Raw genomic sequence first — 18,561 nt, 5'->3', positions numbered from 1 at the left:
CCCCGCTGCCCTCGGACCCCCCACCCTTACCAGACGAAGCATCAAAACCACCGGAGCCAGTTTTCGGTTCGTTGTTTTATAATTTTACATAACTGTTTGTTCGTATTTTATATTTTTAATTTAAGTTTGTTTTTTTTTATATGTACATAAGTTTTACATTGTTATTTATATATACATTACTTTTTATTTTTTTTTATTTTTATATATAGCTTAGCTGATAATTTGGACTACCAATTTTACCCATTAGTGACCATTGGGTCAAAGAATTGCTGTTAAGTGTCTTGCCCAAAGACACTTACGCCTACAATTCTTACTCACCACTAACCCCAATTTTTACCCACAGACTCGAAGAGATTAAGCGACCACGCTGTCTTAAGTTTGTTTGCAAGTAAAGATATCACTGAGGAATCTTTACAAAGACAGTTCAATCCCGACAAGTAAGCCTTTGTATTTTATTTTCCATTTGATCACATTTTTTAACGAATTATAAATAGCTTTTGTGAGTTGTCTGTCTGCTCATAGTGAAAATGTACATATGTTATAAAAAGCTTTGTGTTTATTGTTTTCAGTTTTTTGTTTGATCAGTTAATGTACACTTGTTTTTAACTACATAAGTAAAAGTTTTGAATAAAAGCGGTCTGATAAACCCACAATACAGTATAATTTGTTTTGCATTTCATTCTAGCATTTTGCCCATGCAAACAAAAAGACACAGTTTAATTTATTAATACATTGTATTATGACAATATACATTATGACATCACAGAGATGACGTCAAACTTCCTTCCCCCGCATCGTCACGTTCAGTCACGCCTCACCGAACACGCAAACGTCATCGACGACGTAAGTCACGTGGTCGTCATTCATCATCAAGCGATTATACGTCACGCAGTCGAAGTACGTCACGTCATCGTCATAGAAACAGACGACGTCATAGTTACAGCAGTAGCAGCAGGTTGGAAAATATGTTCCCATATTTTGTTCAATAAATAAATAATCTTCACACACCTTTAGATCTTCGTCGTACTCACGATCGCCATCTAGCGACAGAGATTCAAGCAGAAGTCGATCGTCATATTTCTCTTCCTCGTCGTCGCGAAGGTTGGTTTTTATTGTAACTATCACTGTATCACAAAGTTATATACGTGGTAACTTGGTCACGAGGTGTATGGAACATAACATGGATAACAAATGTTGTTATCCGCCACGCGAGAGCGAATAAATCTCATTTATTTATTCATACTTCTATACATATGAGCATTCTGCGAGTGGTTTTGTAATCGGTCATGTCTGGCTTTAAAACCACCAGTTCTTTAATGAGAACCATACCCATATAGAATAGAACACGCAACCATCACTGTAATGTTAACTGATACACATATTGCTTTTATGACGTCACACAAGAAATCCATAATCCTTTTCAGCCGCTCACGTGACCGACGACGTCACACCCGTTCACCGTCTACGTCATCATCGGATAGCGACCTTGATCGACCTTGTCGTCACTACCGCTCCACTAGATCAAGGTAACTTAATGACGTCACATACAATGACGTCATGTTGAATGACCTAACATTTAATGACGTCACGTTTTATTAACACTTTCCGCTTCCTTGATTTTAGACGTCATAGCTCACGTGACTACTCTTCCGACTCCAGCGCTTCTCGTCGTGGAAGGTTAGTATTATGACGTCATGGTATGTTACGTCATCACTAATTTTTATTTTAACAGAAGCCGGTCGCGTCGTAGATCACGTGGTCGGTCGTACACGTCACAATCATCGTATTCGAGAAGTTCATCGTGATTATGACGTTACTGTAAAGTTTCAACAAAGCATGTCTGTGACGTCACTTTGTTTAACAAGATAGATTATGACGTCATTTAATTTCGACGCGCGATCGAAGATAGAAGCTGCTGTTATGACGTGGTACTGCCACCTACGTAACAATGGTCATTATGTGAATCAATAAACTGATATCTCTATTATGACGTCATTTTATAATAGAATAAAAATGTTATGTCAGTTGATAAATAGAAAGCGGGTAACGAAAATGCAAAGATGGTAAAATTTAAATAAACCTTATTTATACGCAGTAAAAGAAAATTTGGAATAAAAAAAACTTCGCTTGGTAAAAATACTGTTCACTGTCGCAACTATTAACAAAGTTTTATCAGAATTCAAAACGTACAAGATTTGTTTTAGTTCTTTTTAAAATGCGGTTTTCGTTCCAAATTACCGGCTTCAATGTATCGCATTTAATGACAAAAACAAAATATACAGAGTTATAAAAAGTATGTTCAGAATATAAATCAATTAGAAGTTCCATAATTGTTTAATAAATATTCGCAGTATTGTCTAATAAATAAACGCTCCCCGCTTATTTGGATGTCAGCTCATTGTTCTGTGTCGTGCTTTCCTCTTTCATTGAGGGCGGTGACGTCGAATTGTTGTGTGTTGACGTCACATCAGTTGGTGACGTCACTTTTCTTGTGCAACACGAAAACATCATCGTCACGTAATTCTCGAATGAAAGGATTATGCAAATGAGGTTCGCAAGCAGGCTGACGTCATATGCTACGTAACCGAAGTTTCTTGAACCTTCTCTGGGCAGTGCCTGCGTCGTAATAAGCATGGCTGTCAGGTCAGTAAGAAGACAGATTGAAGCGAAAATAATCGACCGTTTCAGGATCCGGACAACTCGGTTGCTTGGCCGGGATTTGTGTTTCGAACCCGGGCGGTTTCTGGTAGAAACTGCCGATCCCATTCTCGGTCGGGAAGCCGGCAGCTTGCTCATTTTAGAACTACCACGTTCCGTAATTGTCTGTGGTCGGGGTGTCTTCTTACGGAAACTTTCCCTAGCTGAACAAGTGGCTTTTGGAGTTACTAAATGCCGACGCAGAGGAATAATGAACAGTACAAGCAGCAGGATTTGAGCGGTTACCGTTATAACCGTAGCTACTAAATTAAGAATATTTGTGCTTGTATCTCGATGCTCACAACCGCTGTAACCTGATTTTGACGTCACAGGCACGACAAAAATAAACAGCGTAGCCACGCTAGCAGCCAATAGAAACACTATACTAAACCAACTGAGAAATATGATGAAGTTGCTGTACGACTTGGCCATCGTGGGATGAGAGTAAAGCGCTCTTTGTCTCATCCATAATAAGAAGTACACTGGCAGCAAAGCGAACATGTAAAGTGCGACAGTCGCATCGGTCACACGTTCACATTCAGCATCAAACCCAGGCAAGTACGTAGGGAGTGAAATGAAGACAATAGAAGAGCAGATTCTTGCCAACAATGTTACAGTAGATAGAACAGCGAATATATAAACAATACCGCCATTGAAATCCGTTCCACTTCGACGTTTAAATCGGTTGGTTCTGATGCCATAGTGAATTAACGAAGCTCCAAGCCATATTGTACACGACGCAATAATAGCTTCCACTATCAGCGCAACAATGAACTGGACTTGAAAAGTTTTCGGTACAATAATGACGTCACTGATTTTGGTGTTTCTTGTAATGACGTCACTCATGGTGATGTTGCTTGTGGTGACGTCAAAAGCTTGAGTCGAAACACCCATAATCTGTATGTCTCTATATCTATAAAAGTAAAAGTTAACATAAACAATATAATATATTAATTTGGCCTTTCTTTTCGAATACAGTAACAAAAAAAAACTTAATTATAACAGTGAAAAGAAAGTAAAGTACTATATAGCAGCAAAACAGCTTATACATCTCTCTGTAACTTGCATAGGTTTTATAGTTAACAGTTTATAGTATATAAGAAACTATTCTGTCTACTGTATACACATCAGTACACAAAGTATAATGCATTATATGTTTTGTAGCTCGCGTAATTGTTATGTAGCGTAGGCATCCATACGCATGCAATTCTTTACTCATAAAGCGTTGGCGAAATTTATTCATATTTTCATATAAATATAAACGAAATGATGTGAATATAAGTGACATATTAGTGACATTATTATTGCGTAATAATGCTTATTGGTCATGGGTTTCTAACTATAGAATAACCTTTAGCCAACCTAAATTAATTCATTTTTTTGTAGGCGTGTATCTTTTGCAAAGACGTAACGATATTTGTTCCAACCCGGGGTCACTATTGGGTCGCCTAAATTATGTAGTCATGTAGAACTAATTTATCCCCGTGTGGCGGTACAACAGCAGTCGTTATAACATGGATGTTCTGTTTCACATACTTCGTGCCAGCTTACAAGTTACCACGTATGTTAACTTTGTTGGTAAAATTTCTCGCGAGGGATTTTATTGTCTCACATGGCAGACAATTTGGACAACTGTTAGTGACCACTTGGTGGGAGTCGTGACCGAGTGGTAAATAAATATAAATTCTTTCCCGCTAGGTGGCAACAAAACTCGGGAATCGATACTGACCAAAATTGACGGTAAAATCTCGTGTTTTGGAACGTAGGTCAATGCAGCTTAATTAATAGTAGGTTAGCCGACGTGTCAGAAAGAGGTGTGTAGCAAAAGCAACATAGGCCAACGCTACGTTCAAATAAACAACACATATGTGGTGGTAAACAAAAAACATTCAAAGAATTTTAAAGCGTATCCTCACAAATGTCATTGACCGTTGTTGATTGTTCAAAACACGACCCTTACCCAACAATATATCATTCTTTATTTATTACCAAAAGTGACGATAAAGGAGAATGAAAACAAGAACCATCCTACCCCAGCCTACGTATATATTAAAATATATTAATTCTTTGTTTTATTGCCGACATTGCAGTAACACGTGTTTGAAATCATTTAGTGTCTTCAATGTTTTGTGGGCATATCGCAAATATGTATTTATCATTAAATGTGGGCTATGTACATATGATATGTGTACGTTGCGGTTTCGTCTACAACTTACCTAGCTACAAATATGCCGTTAAAGTATATTGCATAATATAATGGGTGTTATTAAACCGCGATTTCGTCAAGACAATTTTGCACCAATGTTTTTGTGTAAAACATTTTTTTGGTGCCCGTAGGCGTTTTTTTAAGTAGTTTTCTTGCTGGGGATATCCCTGACCGGAAGATTTATTAATTGCAACTATGGGTATTCAAAATCGTGGCGCCAACCATCTTTATTTTATTTAGGCAAGCCTAATACAGGAAGTTTGCAGCACTGTAAGAGCATACTTAACAGATAATACTTGTAAACTTAAGTAGATTGTATAGCGCATAGCGGTGCGCGGCTATCGAGTTTCCAAGAGTGGAAAATCACCACGAAAATCACCCGTCACGCTACGCTGCACACTATAAAGGCACTAAAAATGTGCGAACGTCAGCTGGAATGCCGCGTGCAGTTGTAGTTGTAGTAATAGCAATGAATTGCTATTACTATAACCATCTATCGGTAAGATAAGATAACAGGCCAAGTTTTGTCGCAACCAGGTATTAAATTTGAGCCTTATAAATTGAAATGGTCAAAAAAGTGCTTCATGAACGTAAAGCTGAGATGTCGAATTACTATTGTCGGTGTAAGGTCAAATGTCAGGGCATATCATTGTCTTGTATTCTAGAATAAAATATGAGATGTTATATATATACTGTTTGTACATTAGCAGGAATTTATACGCATTATGACGATCATAAAACAATTTATTTGCGAGGAAAGAATTTATGCGTAATTTATGACGTCATTAATTAGGATGACAACAATTTCAGCTGTCACGATGTGACGTCAGCAATTTAATTTCGAATTATCGGCATAGGATGTTTTGATTAAAAACATGCTGCACAGTTGTTCGTTTAAATTGTCAGGAAGTGGGCCATTTAGCATATACATGTAATTTAGGCAGGCTAAGTTAGTTTTATGGACATTTAAGCAATTTTAAAATCGGTTATAACAAATTAGACAGTTACAGTATACGTTTGGTGTTATAGTATTGCTTGTATTTAATCTTTTTAAACAAAATAAACTACAGTAAAACGTTATGCAATTGATTATTACGTTATTAGTAAGCAATTTATAACATTGGCATAAAACAAAGTTCTTTTGTTTGTATATTATCATAATACTAGATTCAAGTTACAAGTTTGTATTGACCATGACAATGAACTGTATACTGGTTTAGTGACATAATAAAATGTAGACTATTGGTTTGTATGATGTAATAATAGGAGCACAAACTAGATCGGCGCCTTTTATTGCGTAAACAATATGGCTGTATATTTAACAATGCTATTTTAAATTGAAAAGCCATAAGTCATATTTATATACTGAGTTTAATAATCATAATTGTACCTTTATTTGTCTCTTCGATTACTATATTTAAAAATATTTAAAACAAAATGACTGGATATAGTGATCAAATAACAGTCGTTAAAACACGCTTATAGTTAAAATCATATTTACATTTAAGAATAAGCGTGGTAATATCTTTGGATAGGGCACTTAAGGGCATACAGTGATAAAGGCTTGGTTTTTAACAATAAGATTAACCGACTTAGTTAGTATATAATCCTTCAACTGGTAACCAGTATAATTTTGGTCTAAAAATGTTCCTTAAGTCACTGATACCGGCTGTCTAATATTTTTTAAAAAGAGGCATTCATTTTGAAAATTAACTTTGAAAATGCACAAAAACGTGCTGCATCACATTGCAGGGAGATCTTTGTCAGCCTACAACATGACAGGCAGCAACAATGTATATATATCTATATTATATATTATGTTTAATATATTGTATTTTGTTTGTAGCGTTTATAATTTGTCGATAATTAAAACATCTGGAATTCTTCAATATTCAACATGTTAAGTAGATTGTATCCACGCCTCATTCAACAAGTATATGCTGTGAACGCTTCACCACTATCTGTAAGTATGAATGCCAAATGGAGTGAATAAATGAATTAATTTAACTTACTTTATCCCTGATTGTGGAAACAACAGTTGTTATAACATGGTGTTCATACACCGCGTGTCAGGCTGTCAGCTTACAAGTTACCATGTATGTTGACAATATAATTTAAGTGGGTGATTATTTTTAAGGGTTTTTATATGTATGGCCGATAATTTGGACAACTCATTAGTGACCACTGGGTTGGAGCAATTGTCGTTAAGTGTCTTGCCCAAGGACACATACGCCCACAATGGTATCAGCAACAAGCCTTGAACCCATTACCTCTGGGTTACAGGCACCAACTGTGCTGTGGTCAGTTAACACTTTATCCTAGCTATATGAACACCTTCTTCTTATATCTACAGAGATTCAGTTCCAAATGGACCGGAAGAGAATCTTTAGAATCTGAAGATCCAGAAATATTAAGAATCATCAAGAATGAAAAAGATCGTCAACTAAGAGGGTTGGAACTTATAGCGTCGGAGGTTGGTGATGTTATGAATGAACGATATCATTTTGTCTCGTCGGTCAAGATAACATAGATAGAAAAAGTTTTCAAAATCGAAGACCTATGTCGTTCTTGTACCGGCATTTGCAATTTAGTCTAGTACCCTTTTTCCTTGTTATACACCAGCAGACTATTAAGGGGTAAAGAAAGTCAAAACCTTTGAAAAATTCTGATATTAAGGACCAATTTTTGTGAACATGTACTGAATCGATAGAAAAAATATCCAGTTTTATTATGTTTCTAATTTGATGTTTTTTCAGAATTTCTGCTCACGAGCTGCCATTGAAGCAATGTCGTCTTGTTTAACGAACAAATATTCAGAAGGATACCCAGGTGGTTATGTTATAATATTGTAAATAATATTAAGCATATTAGTATTATTGCTATGTTGCGTTTACTAATTCAAACCATGGTTCTATTACCTAGACTGAGGCAGTTTATAAACATGTAATAATAGAGATTCTGTTCTATATGGTTGAGGTCTTTGGTAAGGCACAACTAAGACCAAAGATGTAGGTCTATTACCCAACACGCAGGAAACTACCATCTAGACCCTACTCCCTACTGGGTAGTTAAAAATACAATCAATAATAGAGATTCTATCCCAAAAACCCTGCTACTTTTTGGTCTGGACCCCAATGAGTCAATTTAATGTTTATTTATTCACTCATAGATTTATATTTCATTTATATATATTTAACACAATATGTCTTCCAGGCCAGCGTTATTATGGTGGTACTGAAAATGTTGATGAACTTGAGCTGTTGTGCCAGAAGCGTGCTTTGGAAGCTTTCCATCTTAACCCTGATGAATGGGGCGTTAATGTTCAACCTTATTCTGGTGGGTGTTGTGGTATAATTATAGACTTAACAATATAATTGCTTATTCTGTATAAATGCATCTGTCACACTAGACCAAAAATGTCAGATATTAATGCATTTCAAAAATCTCGAAGGCCTGTGTCATGTTATGTTTGAATATTTCTTTTTTATTGTTGCGTACAATGGCAATCATTATTACACGGTTGTTTGTTTCATACACCTCATGCCCACTTACAATAACACTGTGCACCAATGCCTATGCATTTGGACATATGCCTTCACTTTATGTTATACCACCACATATATAACAACACATACCTCTAGGTTCTCCTGCCAACTTTGCAGCTTACACAGCAGTATTGAAACCGCATGATAGAATAATGGGGTTGGATCTTCCTGATGGTGGACAGTAAGTTATTAATAAATATATTGTTATTAAAATACAATATGGGGAAATATTGGACACTGTTTCATTCTATTTCATGAACCATTTGGTAGTAAACAAAAAAAAACATTTAAAGAAATTAGGAAACACCAGAAAATAAGTTTTTTTTATACCAGATAAACCACTAATCGGTAAAAGTTTTTATACTGGTTAGTTATAGCAGCGGTTTTCAAACATTTCTAAAAAATTTGCCCAGTGGACTCCTGCAAATATTTTGATATTTCGCATCCCTATTAAAACCAAAGATGTTATAAGAAAAATGCAAAAAAACCGACCCCATTCTGGAAATTGCTGAGTTAGAACATAACCTTTATTTGACTTTCCTGGCTTAAAGTATAAACATACTCTTTGTATTTCACAGTTTAACACATGGTTTTATGACGGACGCTAAGAGAATTTCTTCCACAAGTATTTATTTTGAATCGATGCCGTATCGACTTAATGTAAGTTTATTTTAACATCTTGCGTTCGTGTACCGGTGTATGTATGTACATAATACAAGGCAGTATTAAATGTTTTACTCTTTACCTACTACTTGTAGCCTACAAGTAGTTGTAGGTGCCTTATGTTATCTATTGCTTTAAAAATTAACCTAACAGTCCATAGACGTTTTGTGCAGATGTCTAAAATGGGCTGTCTAAATGCATTTAAAAGTGGGTGTGTCCAAAGGACATGTCTTTAAAAGTGGGTGTGTCCAAAAGACATGTCTTTAAAAGTGGGTGTGTCCAAAACACATGTATTTAAAAGTGGGTGTGTCCAAAAGACATGTCTTTAAAAGTGGGTGTGTCCAAAAGACATGTGTTTAAAAATGGGTGTGTCTAAAAAACATGTGTTTAAAAATGGGTGTGTCTAAAATACATGTGTTTAAAAGTGGGTGTGTCTAATTGGCATGTGTTTAAAAGTAGATGTGTCTGAAACTGAACTCTGAAAATGGATCTATTTAACCCATTTTAAACATCCTATTTTGTTAAATAAAACAAATGTGTGTTTTTAAAAAGATGGTTTCTGAAATAGAAATGTATACGCGTAGATGTGTTCCGAATATAAACCTAACTTATTGCTCTCTGTAGCCCTCTACTGGCTACATTGACATGGATGCATTAGAGAACAGTGCCAAGCTATTCCGTCCGAGAATGATCATCGCTGGTGCGAGCGCTTATTCACGCCTCATCGATTATAAGAGGATGAGAGAGGTAAGATGATGGGAAAGTTACCGTAATTTTCCGTTGGTTTAATACTGTAAGGTTGGGTAAAGTGCAGAGGAATAAAACTGTGGAATTCAATCTGTTTATTTGGCTCTGATGTTATACCTTGACAGTAAGCATGAGGTGTATGCATACACGTGTCTATTATGTATAAGATAACATGTGTATAAAAACAACATAGGCCTTTCCTGGTGTACAAAAAGACTCATGGCAAACATTATGTGTTTGTGCCCAGATTCCAAAAAAATACTCTCGCCATAACACATACGGAGCCATGTTATAACTGGACAGTGAGCATGGTGCATCTTAATATTGGTATTACTCAAACAGTTATTGTTTAAATATGTCTTTATGACTAGGTGTGGCGACCACGCTTTTTTAAAAAACAATTTTTTTTTAACAAATGTTGTTTTGTCGCTATACCCTACCTTTTCGTTTAAAATATTTTTGAATCCTCGCTACCGTAATCGAAGAGACAAATAAAAGTTATTTATATTATATCATCCAATCAACTGTTGTCTAATTGCATTATATTTATTATCACACATATCTATATTACAGATAGCAGACCAACATGGCGCATATGTGTTGTCAGACATGGCACATATAAGTGGATTAGTTGCCACACAACTTGTACCTTCTCCATTCGAACACAGTGATATCGTTACAACTACCACACATAAGACATTGAGGGGGCCAAGGGCTGGAATCATTTTCTTCAGGTTTATACTTGTTTTTTGTTTTCGTTGTACTTTGTATAATTCTATGCTGTAAGTGTAATGCATTCTGACCTTATAGTGAGGGGGGAATTTACCATATTTGCCTGGTGTATAACTGGAAACATGGTTAAACCCGTCAGTGGACGTAAGAAAATGGGGTTATTAATAAATCTGGATTAAATACCAGAGCCTCAAGGACATCACTTGTGTAATCGAAAGCATGAGGTGTATGAATACACGACGTGTGAGATGAAACACCTTTACATTAAACCTCTTGGTTTCCTACTACAAAAATAAACAAGAAAGCATTATACTTCCACCTTTGTCCATAACTTTAGCTTAAACAACTCCATATAAACAAGTTCCCACACAGGAAAGGTGTACGAAGTGTTCACAAGAAAACGGGCAAAGAAACGATGTATGATTTGGAGAGTCGTATCAACTTTGCAGTGTTTCCAAGTTTACAAGGAGGACCACACAACCCAGCAATTGCAGCTATTGCAGTAGCATTAAAACAGGTTTGTGCAACACTGTTTGAAAAAAAATGTTTTTTTAATGGAAGTTTATTTTAATAGTTTTGTTTTTACATTTTACTTTTTTTATTAGTTGGAGCCATAGCTCAGTCATTAGAGAGATATTCTCGATGGACTTATGTATCCTTGGACCTTGTGCAAGATATATAACAGTAATTGCTTCAACCCAGTGGTCACTAATAGGGCTGTACTTGTAGCACCCTGGGTGTCAGGCTAATAGGACAACTCTGGCCTAAACCTTGGGTCCCATGATGTGTCACACTGTAAGATCTCCCCTACATAGAATAAAATTGTTTTTTATTTTTATTTTTATGTGTTTTGGTCTATTGTGTTGAAATATATAGTACATTACTAAAATTAGTATGTACTTAAAAAATGATACCCTTTTTTTAGTCAATGGAACCATTTTTCAAGGAATACCAAATTCAAACTTTAAAAAACGCGGCAACCATGGCCAGTGAGTTGACAGCAAGGGGTTACAACCTCGTTTCAGGTAATTTGACATTTCCTAATGATATTTGCATTTAAATGTACGAAATATATGAAGTACAAAAATTTAACAAGTTAGTTGCTTTCCAGCAGTGGTGATTCACTACCATTACCATAATACAAGTTGTTTTCCACATTATTTTTAATATTAGAAATTAGAAATTGTTGCATTACCAATTGTAAGTCTCAGATGCACAGATGACAGGTGTATGACACTTTAAACCAACTCTCAAAACATTGATTTGTTCGCCAGATGTTTATCATATTTATGTAATAGCACAACGGGTGCTACTTGGTCAGGGCCCACAGAGTGGAAGCCACTATTGTATTAAGTAAGTTTTATAAACCAAGTATAATACATTTGCACTTTACATCAGGTGGGACAGATAATCACCTCGTGCTCGTTGATCTGCGACCCAAGGGAATCGATGGAGCGCGAACGGAGAAAGTTCTCGAGCTTGCTTCGGTTACCGTGAACAAGAACAGCGTTCCGGGGGATAAAAGCGCTCTCATGCCAGGAGGGTTGAGATTGGGTGGGTGGTGTGCCTCATGCTCGCTGTTCGGCTGTAACATGGGTGACATTATGACACACATGCTGTATCATACACCTCACGCTCAATGTCAAGTTATAACATGGTTGTCTTCTTATACAAAGGACACACATAGTGTATTCACTATTCATACACCTTATGCTGACTGTCAAGTTATAACAAGAGTGTTTTCTTGTTATATAGTAGAGTGGGGAAAGATGGGACACCTTTAGCGCACAATATCAAAATACCATGATCGTGTTTTAACCAATTAATAACGGTTCATGGGAGTTGTAGGAATACGGTTATATAATTCTTTGAATGTTCTTCGTTTACTACCAAATGGGACGAGAAAATAGATTAAAAAGTTGTCCCATCTTCCCCACCATACTATACCTTAAAGTAAGCATGAGGTGTAAACACAACAAACCTGATATATCACCACCATACAAACCACCCCTCTACAAACATAATACCCCTTTTATACCCAGGTGCCCCCGCATTAACCTCCCGTGACTTTGTTGAAGAAGATTTTGTGAAAGTTGTTGATTTTCTTGATAAAGGGGTTGAGATCGCTATTGAAGCAAAGAAGAAAACCAGTGAGTTTGTGTTGAATAGATGTTGTTGTGTAGTTGTTGGTTCTATTCTATGTGGGTGAGGTCCCTGTCGAGGCCTGGGGTTTAGGCAAGATTTGGCCCATTACCCCAAAATTGTATGTGTAGATTCTATATACATTGGTAAGGTTCTTGTCATAGACATGGAATTAAGCCATATATAGGTCCACCCAAATATTACCTCAATAACCAATATTGTACGTAAGGAATTGTTACTCTATTAATTTTTTCTATTAACCTCCTGAGATGAAACTTGCACAAAGTATGTATTAATTAAAATGATGCTGCATGGCATAATATAAAGTTAAGATTGTGGGGAGCTCAGAGTTTCTTGTGTTTTGTTATAACATGGGTTTTCTGTTTCATACGCATGCTTACGATTTACCCGTTGAATATGTAGTTAAAATATATTATATATTTGTATCTTACCTATTTTTTTGCGTTTTCTTCCAAAATTGCAGAAAAACTCGCGGACTTCAAATCATTTATCGAAACAAATCCTGAAACAGTTGAAAAAATCTCAAATCTTCGAAACGAGGTCGAAAAATTCGCTCGTAGTTTCCCAATGCCAGGGTTCGAGGACCATTAAAAGTTTTTATTCATACAGCAACAGACCATGTCAGAATTATTGTAAATTCTCCTCCAAAAATAACTAGAACAATTATTAATCAGTCTTTTTTGCACTTTTCAATTCAAAATCTTCCGTATTTTTTTCGCTTTAAAATTTTAATAAACTTTTACGTTTTAACCCAATATCATATTACTTGCACCTCTTTTGCGATTTTATTCTTACTGGTGCTTCAACAATATGGTATTGTGACGTCACAAGCCCATAACTCCTGCCCCGGTTTACCAGCAAACAGTTATATATCATATAACATATCCGCTATTAAGAAAATCTCCACAGTTTTTAACTCCTACCCCCCACCAAAAAAAAAAAAAAATTCAAATTTTGATAATCGACACCTAAATCTCCTTAAATTGGAAACAGCTTGCAAATTACCTTTCTCCTAAATACGTGACCATTTATAGCAAAACGGGGTTTCTCAAAGCGAATACGTTCTATGATATAACCAACCTACACCAGCTTTTACTTGCAAAATTTTTACCTTTTGCCTGAACGTTGTATTAATGAATGCCGACCAATTATTATTGCAACTTGTATTTCAAGCAATTGTAGCACAAGACACTGGTACACAATAAATGTTCAGCGTTCCGACCTCCGTTGTCGTGTCGTTTGTATTATATAGTAGGCCAGTATAGGGTGAAGGAAGACGGAACACCTTAGCACATATTACCCAAATGTCTTAAATGTGTTTTAAACAATTAACAACGGTCCATGCGAGTCCGGAGTGTACGGTTTTATAATTCTTTGAATGTTTTTTGTTTACTACCAAATGGGACGAGAAAATAGAACGAAAGGTGTCCCATCTTTTCCCACACTACTATATATCTTGTTCGCTTTGTAACCAAAGTATCCGGCATTCGAGGCTCGGCGCCACCTTTGGGGACATGTGTGATCTGGCCACTAATGTTGCACAAAAATGATATTAATATAAAAAAACAATCACGCACAAAATTGCAAATTGTTATCTCGTAAGTGGGCATGAGGTCTTCGTAACGGAACACTCATTTTATAACGACTGTCGTCGCCACGCCACGCGAGGATGAGCAAGTTACGTTTATTCAAAACAAGTCATATGAAGACGGTGTTTTAGTTATTACTAGAATATCAAAACGTGCACTAAGTTATGGGCTTGCGGTAAGTGCGGGGAGTTTTGCTTGTATTTAAAGTTTGGCGAAAGAAAAAACGTTTCAGTGGCGCATTTGAACGTCTGAGATTGCGTTATCCGGTTCGATGTAATAAGATAAGAAAAGGCGAAGTTAGATTGCATAGCTTAGACTTGTTTTGGGCGAACGACAGTGAATTGCACTTCGGTGGTTTTGTGTTTTACGTTTGGCTGAAAATCCCATTTTGTTGGCTTGCTCGTTTGGCTTAGTTTGGATGTTTCTTAATCCCCAAACAAGCATGTTAGGATTATTTGGGTTGCTGGTGGAGTGACTTTTGTGCAGGCATAACGTACCCAGGGATTCAATATCGGTGAATAATTTATGAGGATAAGCGGCAAAATTATTTCAACCCTGTAGCGCAGCTCGGTGGGAGCTTGAGGTCTCAAGGGATAAAGTCTGGTCCGCTAACGATTTTGTGACGTACCATGATGAGGCGTACGCGTCACAAAGGACAGGTTGCAGCGTCACAATATAGCAGAGTTAATTACATGTCCGCTTCTGTTTAATTTGACAGTCGGGATTTCATTAGGCAAGCGCGGGGAATCAGGGCAAGCTGTGAGGCCAAAAAGTTCGATTCTTGAGACCTTGTTGCGAACAATTATTGGGCGCAGTGTAATCATTACTCGACAATTGTGAAGCGCGAGGCAATGCAGAACTCGTTCCATATTGATTACTATTTCAAAGCGCCAAAATATAATCTGCCGGTTTGGACTCGACACTTGTAAACTCTGCGTGGTTAGTAGTGTGGATAAGTTTTAAGTAAGGGCGGCAGGTTAGGGCGTTAGAATGAAAGCATGTATTGGTCTGACTTGATACTGATATTTATTTTATTACAGTAGAACTAAGTGTGTATTATAGAAGCATACTGACGTCATATCCGTGTACCATGGTTTTATAGTAGAACGAAGTGAATAAATGAATGCATCTTGTTTATTCCCGCATGGCGGGGCAACACCAGTCGTTATAACACGGGTGTTCTGTTTCATACACCTCGTGCCGCTTACGAGTTACCACGTATGTAACCCTATGTGTTCACCTGGGTTTTTGGTCATGAAACAGCAGTAAAGTTAGGAATATGCGATGTAAGGAGAACGGCTCATTGAAGCTTTATAACTGTTCCAGGTCTAACACATTATGTATATAGTACAGTGGGGTAAGATGGTATACCGTCAGCCCATATATCTTCCATGTTCCCCGGTCGTGTTTTTAACAATTTACAACGCTTTTTGTTGTCGGTTATTTAATTAAATATGTTGTTGTTTATTAACAAATGTGATTGAAAAGAGAATGAATGAGTGTTCTTAATTTTGTCTTACTCTAAATGCAGTCAAGTTATGTTAAAGGTTTCGCTTACCCTATATCTGCCATACATATTGTCTGCCTGTACAATAGGGCAATATACGTAACAATATTTGGTCCAAAACTATATACAATCTGTATTATATTGATAAAATCATGTGTTAAGTTGTTAGGTATATATATATATATGGATGTCAGGTTACGTTGGATCTTTAAATAGGTAGAATGCTTACGCTATTGGTCGCTGTAGAAGTTACTTTTGAATATTATACTGTGGGGTAAGATGGATTCCGTTAGCATATAATATTCTATATTTCTTAATCGTGTTTGTTTTCTAATAAATGGTAAATGAAGCAATGTATCGCATCGCATACCGCTATTTAAAGGTACTACAAAATAACGTATAACGCTACGTTACAAGAATATAGGTTCTGTACTGTAGGCTACATTGACCTTGACCCTACAATACAGAGCATGCGTTAAACTAATTCCATGCCAGAGTTGCAACAAAACTAAGTAAAGCGTATACGATTTGCGATTTTCTAAGTAATACTAGATCAGTGGCTCCGCATGTTGTTTTTCTGCCCCGCCAATCCAGATCATGAAAATTTTTAAACTTGGTCAGCGCGAAGGCGACCGAGGCGTGACGAATTATCAATCGATTAAAATTAATTTGTGAGGTCCATATGGTTGGTGTTCGCGCCTTTTGTGTGTTATATTACTTGGAGAGAAAATTTGAACTAGATTTGTAACTAAAAGTGTTTTCGTTTATTTTAACTTTGCTTGTTAACGATTGTTGTTTTGCTGGCAATTTCTATTCCTTTGCATATTGTTTAATGGTGTGGAAAGACGGAACAACTTTAGCTCATATAATGCCCAACTAACCCGATCGTGTTTTAAACAGAGAATATGGTTTTATAATTCTTTGAATGTTCTTTGTTGATTACCAAATAGGGACGATAAAATAAAAGAAAAAGGTGGCCCATCTTCCCCAACTATACACAACCTTTGATATTTGTAATCGAACAACAAGTTTATTTAATGTAGTTCCTTGTAACGGTAACAGTTCTTTGACCTTGCACACATAATATGCATATTCACCGTAAAAGTGTCTTGCCCAAGGACACACACGCTCAGAATGGTAGCAGAATTTTACCCTCTAACTGTGTCACCCCTTAACCCATCCAACCCAGCCTACAATATTTAGTTTTAGGTTTTAGGCTCTTTAAGAGTTTATGTATGTTTTGAAGTATTGATGTCTAAAAACAATAAATGTCCTCTGTGTTTTTATACAAGTTACCTAGGTAAATATAAGTTATATTAGGGTGGGGGATGATGGGACACGTTTAGCACATAATATCCCAATATCTTGATCGTGTTTTAAACAATTACCAACAGTCTATGGAAGTCGTAAGGTTACGGTTTTATAATTCTTCGAATGTTTTTTGCTTACTACCAAATTGGAAGAGAAAATAGAATGAAAAGGTGTCCCATATCTCCCCCCACCCTATTATACATTCATTTATTCATTCACTTACCTTTTTAATCATTTATATCTCATTTTATTACCTCATTCATATATTCATTTTTTCATTTCTTCCTCCACCGTATTATTATTCATGCGATTTCGTAAAGCAATTTAGATTCAGTATAAATATTCTCAATAATTTTTGCGAGATAAAAATTTAAATTTTAAAGCGCTTTTATATCGTTATGACGTCCCATGAGATAATTTATAAATAGAATCGATTAGTTTATATATTGAAACTATTATTCAAGTGATTATATTAACATGTTATAGTTTAAAATGCGGTTTATTTATTTTATGCCAATGAACATCAGCTTTTTTAACATTAACTATCATTGAACCGTTAGATTATAGGGTCATGTGCAAAACATACGAATACATTATGTCTGCCTAGTGTATAAGAAGACAACAATGTTATAATTCAACAGTGAGCATGAGATGTGTGAACACACCATGTGTGTCTGGTGTATAAGAAGACACTTCTGTTATAACTTGACAGTGAGCATAAGGTGTATAAATACACTATGTGTGTCTGGTGTATAAGAAGACACCAATGTTATAATTCAACAGTGAGCATGAGGTGTATGACTACACAATGTGTGCCTATACTCCTATAGTGTAATATAAAAAGTTTCCTATATGTTTTAATTCGACAGTGAGCTTAATGTGTATAAAAACTCGACAGTGAATATGATCCACCCAAAGTGTATATATTTGCCAGTATTCCAATATAGCTCTTCTATAACATAATTTAACACCCACGTTCATTCATTTCTAATTATCCTGTCTTCGTATATAGATCTCGCATATCGATTGCTTTAATATAGAGACCCCATGCAACTGTAGGTATTAGTAGATTAGAGTAAGATGGTCTATGTTTTCACTGTCTTTTATCGCCTTATTTGATAAGTTTTATTCCCAGATTTATAAAACCGTATCCTCACGACTCCTATGAATGAATGAATGAATGTAACTTACTTTATCCTCGCGTGGCCGGAAAACGACAGTCGTTATCACACGGGTTTAACACCTCGTGCCAGCTTACCAGTTACCATGTATGTTACTTTGTGGGTAAGAATGAAGAAGAAGAATGTAACTTACTTTATCCTCGCGTGGCCGGAAAACGACAGTCGTCATCACACGGGTTTAACACCTCGTGCCAGCTTACGAGTCTCCATGTATGTTACT

General features: G+C 36.2%; 3 protein-coding genes across 3 annotated transcripts in view; 2 read left to right on the top strand and 1 right to left on the bottom strand.

Moving 5' to 3' along the window:
• Window positions 1-1,530, top strand: part of LOC100182786 — an 8,415-nt gene extending 6,885 nt beyond the window's left edge. Inside the window, exons 16-19 of the mRNA XM_026837291.1 lie at window positions 344-437; window positions 767-955; window positions 1,015-1,101; window positions 1,338-1,530. Of these exons, the coding sequence (XP_026693092.1) occupies window positions 344-437; window positions 767-955; window positions 1,015-1,101; window positions 1,338-1,530 (563 nt within the window). The remainder of the gene's footprint in view (window positions 1-343; window positions 438-766; window positions 956-1,014; window positions 1,102-1,337) is intronic.
• A 452-nt stretch (window positions 1,531-1,982) lies between these two features.
• On the bottom strand, window positions 1,983-3,667 carry LOC113475101. Its single transcript, XM_026838683.1, has one exon. It carries the CDS (start codon window positions 3,589-3,591, stop codon window positions 2,380-2,382), a length of 1,212 nt encoding a protein of 403 aa, XP_026694484.1. The 5' UTR covers window positions 3,592-3,667; the 3' UTR covers window positions 1,983-2,379.
• A 3,080-nt stretch (window positions 3,668-6,747) lies between these two features.
• LOC100176513 (serine hydroxymethyltransferase, mitochondrial) lies at window positions 6,748-13,979 on the top strand. Its single transcript, XM_002126058.5, has 13 exons — window positions 6,748-6,866; window positions 7,257-7,376; window positions 7,660-7,732; window positions 8,117-8,239; window positions 8,545-8,629; window positions 9,027-9,108; window positions 9,736-9,858; window positions 10,432-10,592; window positions 10,963-11,107; window positions 11,516-11,615; window positions 11,989-12,144; window positions 12,633-12,740; window positions 13,217-13,979. The coding sequence occupies exons 1-13, from the start codon at window positions 6,801-6,803 to the stop codon at window positions 13,342-13,344; spliced, it is 1,470 nt and encodes a 489-aa protein (XP_002126094.1). The 5' UTR covers window positions 6,748-6,800; the 3' UTR covers window positions 13,345-13,979.
• The last annotated feature ends 4,582 nt before the right edge of the window (window positions 13,980-18,561 follow it).

This window comes from Ciona intestinalis, chromosome 1 (genome assembly GCF_000224145.3).
Source record: "Ciona intestinalis chromosome 1, KH, whole genome shotgun sequence".
NCBI classification, from domain to species: domain Eukaryota; kingdom Metazoa; phylum Chordata; class Ascidiacea; order Phlebobranchia; family Cionidae; genus Ciona; species Ciona intestinalis.
The sequence above is the reverse complement of the archived record's forward strand: the minus strand, read 5'-3'. Positions and strand labels throughout refer to the sequence as shown.

Excerpts from the sequence above, each read along its gene's own strand:
- LOC113475101 (XM_026838683.1), bottom strand. The coding sequence starts at position 3,591 with ATGGGTGTTTCGACTCAAGCTTTTGACGTCACCACAAGCAACATCACC.
- LOC100176513 (XM_002126058.5), top strand. The coding sequence starts at position 6,801 with ATGTTAAGTAGATTGTATCCACGCCTCATTCAACAAGTATATGCTGTG. Across the intron at positions 8,630-9,026 it reads GATCTTCCTGATGGTGGACA|TTTAACACATGGTTTTATGA; the intron begins GTAAGTTATTAA and ends TGTATTTCACAG. Across the intron at positions 12,145-12,632 it reads GCCAGGAGGGTTGAGATTGG|GTGCCCCCGCATTAACCTCC; the intron begins GTGGGTGGTGTG and ends TTTTATACCCAG.